This window comes from Crocuta crocuta, unplaced genomic scaffold (assembly GCF_008692635.1).
Source record: "Crocuta crocuta isolate KB4526 unplaced genomic scaffold, BGI_CrCroc_1.0 scaffold698, whole genome shotgun sequence".
NCBI classification, from domain to species: Eukaryota; Metazoa; Chordata; class Mammalia; order Carnivora; family Hyaenidae; genus Crocuta; species Crocuta crocuta.
The window spans coordinates 301,337-309,808 of NW_027530855.1; the positions used below are offsets into that span (position 1 = coordinate 301,337).

Consider the following 8,472-nt stretch of genomic DNA (forward strand, 5'->3'; position numbering starts at 1 on the left):
TTCTCTTTCAGACAAATGATTTGCAAATACTTTCCCTGATTCTATAATCTCTTTGCCTAACTCCTATTTCTCCCTCCCCACCCCACCCCCCATCTCTCTCTCTTTCAACTTGAGTCTATCTAGTAAAACATATGTCCATACCCTTAATTAAAGCTCTGCCTTGAGTAATTTTTTCTAATTGAGAGGTTTAACTGACACTTTGGTGCTCAAACCTTTCCAAATTCCATTTCTTATTATTTGGAATCTGAAATCAGTCACTTTTTAAAATCCTGAAAGGCCTTGAATTTCTGGATTTATTCCCCATTTTTTTTTTTTAATAAACTGGACAATTGCTTCCGGAGACTACATCCTTCTCTTACACTTTGCCAAACTTGGATAATGAAACTGACCTCCAACTGCAAAAGGATAACATACTGTTATCTGACTTTGGTAGAATTCAGTCAGTCATATGGTTTATTATAATTTTATGAAATATACTATGAAACATTTTGTAACTTCCTAACATAGATCTCCATTTTTCCAGTTTCAATTTTTTGTCATCTACTATCCATTACCCATCATTCATTGCCCAGAAGCTCAAAGACATCTATTTTAAGTTTATTATGGCAGCACACCACTGCAAAGCTCCAATTTTTATATTGGCCAACTTAGGCTGACCACACTATTAAATGGTAATAAATAAAATATTAAAATCTTAACATAATAAAAGCTTATTTGTTTTTCATGTTAAGTTTGGTAAAGGTCACCAGAAGCTCTTATTAAAGTAGTAAGTCAGAGATCCAGGCTCTCTCCAACTGGTGACACCATAAACTCAGCTCATAGCTTCTAAGGTTACTGTTGCATCAGATAAAAGAGATAGAAGAAGGATACCAACCCTTAATTGAGTTGATCCAAAAGAAATTACACACCTCATTGCTTCTCAACCTCATGAGCACAAGATAAAATGACCCATTCTGAATGTAAAGGCCAAGAAATGTGGGCAAAAGATAGATACTCAGGGAGCACTAAGGAACTACCACATAAAAGGATGGAAAATATATATTTACAGCAAATACTAGCCAAAGGAAAGTTGACGTAGCTATGTTAACATCAGCATAATGGGGCAAAATGCATTATTAGGAATAAATAAAGGCAGGATATAATTAATAAAAAGAAACCAGAATGAATGCAAAAGAATGAAGCTGGAACTCTACCTCGCAGCATATATAAAAAATAACTTAAAATGGATCAACAACCAAATTTAAGAGATAGAACAGTAGATTCTTAGAAGAAAAAACAAGAATCTTCATGACTTTAGATTTGACAATGGATTCTTAGATATGACACCATAAACATGAGCAACAAAAGAAAAAATATATTTCACCAAGATAAAAAAACTTTTGTAAATCAAAGGATACTCAGAAGAAAGTAAAGATAGTCAACTGAATGAGAGAAGACATTTGTAAATCATTTGTCTGAAAAAGGTCTAGCATCCAGAATATAAGAACTCTTACAGCTTGACAACAAAACCAACCCACTTTTATTTATTTATTTTTTTTACAAATAGTTTATTGTCAAGTTGGTTTCCACATAACACCCAGTGCTCATCCCCACAAGTGCCCTCCTCCATGCCCATCTTTCCCCTCCCCTCCACACACCCATCAGTCCTCAGTTTGTTCTCAGCATTCAAGAGTCTCTCATGGTTTGCCTCTCTCCCTCTCCCCCACTAATTTCCCCCCTTCTTCTCCGCCATGGTCCTCTGTTAAGTTCCTCCTAATCCTCCTATAGGTGCAAACATATGGTATCTGTCCTTCTCTGCCTGACTTACTTCGCTCAGCATGACACCCTCAAGTTCCATCCATGTTGCTACACATGGCCAGATTTCATTCTTTCTCATTGTCATGTAGTATTCCATCGCATAGATAAACCACATCTTCTTGATCCATTCGTCCATTGAAGGACACTTAGGCTCTTTCCATGTTTTGGCTATTGTTGAGAGTGCTGCTATGAACACTGGGGTACATGTGCCCCTATGCATCAGCACTCCTGTATCCCTTGGGTAAATTCCTAGCAGTGCTACTGCTGGGTCACAGGGGAGTTCTATTGTTAATTTTTTGAGGAACCTCCACACTGTTTTCCAGAGGGGCTGCACCAGTTTACATTCCCACCAACAGTGTGGGAGGGTGCCCATGTCTCCACATCCTTGCCAGCATCTAGAGACCTCTGATTTGCTCATTTTAGCCACTCTGACTGGCATGAGGTGGTATCTCAGTGTGGTTTTGATTTGTATTTCCCTGATGAAGAGGGATGCTGACCATCTTTCATGTGTCTGTTGGCCATCTGGATGTCCTCTTTGGAGAAGTGTCTGTTCATATCTTCTGCCCATATCTTCACTGGGTTGTTTGTTCTTCGTAAAACCAACCCAATTTTAAAAACAGGCAAAGGACTTGAACACTCATTTCTTCAAAGGTATGAGTCACAATGGTCAAAGATATGACCACAAATGGTCGACAAGCACATGAAAAGATGCTCAACATGACTAATCACTGTGGGAATTCATATCATAGCCAAAAGGAGATACTAAGACATATCCTCTAGGAAGACTAGAATCATAAAAAAAGTAAAAGTAAAATGTTGACAAGAATGTGGACATTTGGAACCCTCATACTCTAGCAGGAATGTAAAATTTTGCAGCCACTATGAAAAACAATGTGACAGTTCCTCCAAAAATTAAAAACAGAATTACCATATGATGTAGCAACTCCTATTCTAGAAATATATATGCAAAAGAATTTAAAACAGGGACTCAAACAAGTACAACACATATGTTCATGGCAGCATTATTCATAAGAGCCCAAAAGGAGCTGCAACCCAAATATCTATTTACAGATAAACATATAAAATGAAATATGTATTTATCCACTTATATTCCACATAATAGAACATTGCTCAGCCTTGGGGCGCCTGGGTGGCTTAGTCGGTTAAGCGTCCAACTTTCGCTTAGGTCATGATTTGGCGGTTCGTGGGTTCGAGCCCCGCGTTGGGCTCTGTGCTGACTGTCAGCTCAGAGCCTGGAGCCTGTTTCAGTCTGTGACTCCCTCTCTCTCTGACCCTCCCCTGCTCACGCTGTCTCTCTCTCTCTCTCTCCCCTAGAAATAAATAAAAAAGAACATTAAAAAAAAAAAAACATTGCTCAGCCTTAAAAAGGAGAAAATTCTGACAGATGCCGAAACAAAGATGAACACTGAGGGAGTTATGTGAAATAAATGTGAAATAAACCAGTCACAAGAAAAATACTCCATAATTCCAGTTATAGGAGGTACCTGGAATAGTCAAATCCATAGAGACATAGAGAAGAATGGTAGTTGCCAAGAACTGCAGGCAGGAAGAGGAGAATGAGCAGATCAGTATTTAACGGAGAGTGGGTTTCAGCTTGGGAAGGTGAAAACCAGTTCTGGAGATGAACAGTAGTGACGGTTGCACACGTGATGTACTTTATGTCATTAAATTGTACACATAAACCTGGTTAACATGAGTACCAAACAGAAATCACAGACCTGAAAAGTACAATGCGTTAACTGAAAATTTCAGTAGAGGGGTTTAACAGCAGACTAGACAAACAAATGCTAATGGAGTTCATCACCACGAGATCAGCCTTACAAGACATGTTAGAGTTCTTCATACTGAAATAAAATGACACTAAATAACAGGAAAACATATGAAATTATAAAATTCACTGGTAAGGCTAGAAAACATCTACAAAAATAAAGGGGAAACTTAATATATTTTCTTCAGTTAGGTTCTACTTAAAAAGCAATAAACTAAAAATCAGTGAAAAAAAGTTAAAATTGTAAATTTTATGTTATGTATATTTCATCACAATTTGTAATGTTTTGGTTTTTTATTTTTTTAGTGTTTTATTTATTTCTGAGACAGACAGAAAGATAGAGACAGCGTGAGCAGGGGAGGGTCAGAGAGAGAGGGAAACACAGAATCTGAAACAGGATCCAGGCTCTGAGCTGGCTGTCAGCACAGAGCCCGATGCGGGGCCCGAACCCACGAACTGTGAGATCATGACCTGAGCTGAAGTCAGACACTTCACTGACTGAGCCACTCAGGCGCCGCTGTAATTTGTTTTATAATGGGTATAGTGCTTCCATTTTGCAAGAAAAAAAGGCAATAGATTACACAACAATGTGTATGTACTTAACACTACTGACCTGTACACTTAAAATGGTTAAGAAAGAAAGTTTGCAGGAAACATATTTAATATATAGGTCAAAAAATGGGCAGAAGACATGAACAGATACTTCTCTAAAGAGGACATCCAGATGGCCAACAGACACATGAAAGATGGTCAGCATCCCTCCTCATCAGGGAAATACAAATCAAAACCACACTGAGATACCACCTCACGCCGGTCAGAGTGGTGAAAATGAGCAAATCAGGAGACTCTAGATGCTGGCGAGGATGAGGAGAAACGGGCACCCTCCCACACTGTTGGTGGGAATGTAAACTGGTGCAGCCCCTCTGGAAAACAGTGTGGAGGTTCCTCAAAAAATTAACAATAGAACTCCCCTGTGACCCAGCAGTAGCACTGCTAGGAATTTACCCAAGGGATACAGGAGTGCTGATGCATAGGAGCACATGTACCCCAGTGTTCATAGCAGCACTCTCAACAATAGCCAAAACATGGAAAGAGCCTAAGTGTCCTTCAATGGACGAATGGATCAAGAAGATGTGGTTTACCTATACAATTGAATAGTACATGGCAATGAGAAAGAATGAAATCTGGCCATGTGTAGCAACATGGATGGAACTTGAGGGTGTTATGCTGAGTGAAATAAGTCAGGCAGAGATGGACAGATACCATATGATTAGGTGGATTAGGAAGAATTTAATGGAGAACCATGTGGGAAAAGAAGGGGAAAAATAGTTGGGGAGAGGGAGGGAGACAAACCATGAGAGACTCTTGAAGTTGAGAACAAACTGAGGGCTGATGGGGTGGGGAAGAGGAGAAGGGGGGTGATGGGCATGGAGGAGGGCACCTGTTGGGATGAGCACTGGGTGTTATATGGAAACCAAGTTAACAATAAACTATTTTTTTTAAAAAAAGATTCTCTCTTTTTCTCTCCCTCCCTCTGCCCCTCTCCCTCACTCACACTCTCTCTCTCACTCTAAAATTAAAAAAAAAAAGGGGGGGGCAAAACACCTAAACAGACACCTCATGAAAAAAATATATACAGGTGGCATATAAGATGATGAAAAGATGCTCTATATCACATGTCACTAGATAACTGAAAATTAAAATGAGATACCATTACACACCCATTTAAATAGCCAAAATCCAGAACACTGACTACATCTAATGCTGACAAGGATGGGAAGCAACAGGAACTCTCTTATTGATGGTGTCAATGCAAAAGGGTATAATCACTTCAGAAGATAGTTTGGCAGTTTCTTACAAAACTAAACATACTCTTACCATACAATCCAGCAACCCACTCTTTGGTATTTACACAAAGGGACTGAAAACTTTTGTCCCAATAAAACCCTACACAGATGTTTATAACAGTTTTATCCATAATTGCCAAAACTTGCAAGCAACCAAGATCTCCTTCAATAGGTGAATGGATAAACTAGTACATCTAGACAATGAAATACTATTCAGTACTAAAAATAAATAAGACATGAAAAGACATGGAGGAACCTTAAATGTATATATCTGAGTGAAAGAAGCCAACCTGCATAGGCTACATACTTAATGATTCCAAGTATATGACACTGGAAAAGGCAAAACTATAGACACAGAAAAAAGTCTGTTGTAAGGAGTTAAGGGAGAGGGAGGGATGAATAAGGTGAGCACAGGGGATTTTTAGGACACTGAAATCACTGGATACATGTGGATACATGTCATGATACATTTGTCAAATCCAAAGAATACACACAGGCAGAGTAAATCCTAAGGTAAACTATGGACTCTGGGTGATAATAAAGTGTCATGTTGTAATTATCAATTTTAACAAATGTACATGATGTCAGTAGCAGAGGCAGTGCATGTGTGAAGACAAGAGTGTATGGGAAATTTCTGTATCTTCCTCTTAATTTTGCTGTGAACCTAAAGCACTATATAAAAAAAAATAAAGTTTATTCATTTTTTTAAAAAAATTGTTAGGATAGTAAATTCTATGTGTATTTTACAATTTAAAATTAAAAATTAAAAAACAAAGGTACTGCATTAAAAAAAACCTCATGAGCAAAAGATCCATTTAAAGTTCAAGATCTCATGAATTCTTAATATAGCATATTTTGAAATGGTTCATTGATGCTTTAGACTCCATATTGCAACTAACTTTAACCACTTATCAGGTATTAATGTAGTATACAAAGAATGCTGATAAATATCTGAAAACACTATTAAAATACTCCTCCCTTTTCCAACTACATAAGCTGGATTTTCTTCATATACTATTTCAAATAAAATATAGCAACAGACTCAATGCATAAATAAGATATAAGAATCTGTCATCTATTAAGCCAGACATTAAAGAGATTAACAAAAATGTAAAATCATGGGGTGCCTGGGTAGCTCAGCTGGTTAAGCATCTGACTCGATTTTGACTCAGGTCATGATCCCAGGGTCCTGGGATCAAGCCCTGCCTCATAACAAGCGTGGAGCCTGCTTAAGATTCTCTCTCTCTACCACTGCCCCTCTGCCCTGCTGACACCCTCTCTCTCTAAAGAAACAAAAAAGGGGAAAAAATGTAAAATCATACCACTGTTTTGTTTCAAAAAGTAGTTTTTATTTTTTAAATGTGTTACTTGTATTAACATATAATAGATATACCACCGTTATTTTAAAATGAATAAAAATTCTTAAATTTCTATATTAAGTTCCAATATCACAAATAGATATAAGCAAAAAAAAGCAAAAGCTCTTTGAGAATTTCTGTAATTGTTAGTGTGAAAAGAAAAATTCCAGAAGGTTTGCAAACCACTGCATTAAAATATCATGCGTTATGGTGAAGGTTTGTCTCCCCCAAAATTTCAAGCTAAAGTCCTAACCCCAATGTGATAGTATTTAGAAATGGGACCGTTGGGAGGTAATTAGCGTTAGGGGTGGCCATGAAGGTGGATCTCTCATAATGGGATCAGTGTGCTTATAAGAACCACCACCAGAGTTTGCCTTCTCTGTCCACACAAAGAAGCCATCTGAGTACACAGCAAGAAAGCCATGGTCTACTCGCCAGGATAAAAGACCTCACCAGACGCTCACCATGATGGGATCCTGGGCTCTCAGACTTCCTGTCTCCAGAACTGTGAGAAAATAAATTTCTGTTGTTTAAACCATCCAGTCTAGGGTATTTTGTTATGGCAGCTCAACGTCACTAACACGGCATCTAATAGCGAAACGACTGGTAATAATCCAAAAGTCCATTAATAAAAGAACTGGCTAAATAAATTTTGGTACCTCCAAACAATGGAACACTATGCAGATGGGGGAAAAGGCATTCCATGTACTGACGCAGGATGACAAGATTCAGAACAGTGTATAAAAAGGGAAGGAAAATAAGAATATATCTAAAATGTTTGCTTGCATCTAAACCACTAGTAATACATGTTAAACTTTTGTGGCTTCTTTATACCACTCTTTGTATCCTACCATAATGGACCTCTATCACTGTCAGCATAGCAGACACTGAAAAAAACATCTGGTGGGGGGGGGACTGCAGGACAAATTACTGTCATAGGTATCCCAGATTAGCTATGTCGGAACAAATGGTATGTGAGGAGAATCGGGTTTTTGTTTAGGCTTGTTTGGATTTTGAGTGGAATTCAAGAAGATTCTAGGGTGCTTCTGAGTGCATGGAATATTGGAGTTTTGTGAAATGCATGGCACACCTACAAGGAAAGGCTGCCCCCAACCGAGGTTCGGAGAGGAAGAGATTTGTCCTTGAGCTCACTGAAATGGTCTTCCCCTCTCGCAAGTCACTTGTGTAGCCCAACACACCGCCCCCTAACGGCCGAGTTTCAGGCTGACAGGCCAAAAGAAACCAGAAAGCAGATCTGAATCGAGTTGGGCCTGGAACTCGTTGAAAGAAGGAAAAGAAAAACCTTCCTCTGCCCAGACCCAGTGTGCCAGGGTCTCCGCTGCCTTACCAGGTCCTGATGCCAGCAAGCCACGGAGCCCAGCAAGCAGCAGCATTAGGAGGAACATAGTGTGGCTTCTGGGCTCCGAGGGTGGACTGGGCCGGCGGCCGTTGGGCGCGCTCCAAGGACGACGCCGTGGCCGCTCACACGCGCGCTCTCGTGGGGCGACGATCTCGCGAGAACACTGCCCCGAACGCTAGTAGTCCGCAGCGTGTACCGACGTTGCTCCCCGCCTAAATCCCGCGTGCCCGAAGCTCCTTTGGGGTTACCCAGACCCCTCACCTCGCGGTGTCGCAGTTGCTGTCCCCCGCTAACCTTTTGCTTCGTGTTAACAGACCTAAC

General features: G+C 39.6%; 1 protein-coding gene across 1 annotated transcript in view; it reads right to left on the reverse strand.

Moving 5' to 3' along the window:
- The window catches only part of LOC144235935 (disintegrin and metalloproteinase domain-containing protein 32-like), a 149,509-nt gene extending 141,258 nt beyond the window's left edge, over positions 1–8,251 (reverse strand). The window contains exon 1 of the mRNA XM_077769550.1: positions 8,140–8,251. Coding sequence (XP_077625676.1) covers positions 8,140–8,197 — 58 coding nt within the window. The 5' untranslated portion in view covers positions 8,198–8,251. The remainder of the gene's footprint in view (positions 1–8,139) is intronic.
- Between the last annotated feature and the right edge of the window lie 221 nt (positions 8,252–8,472).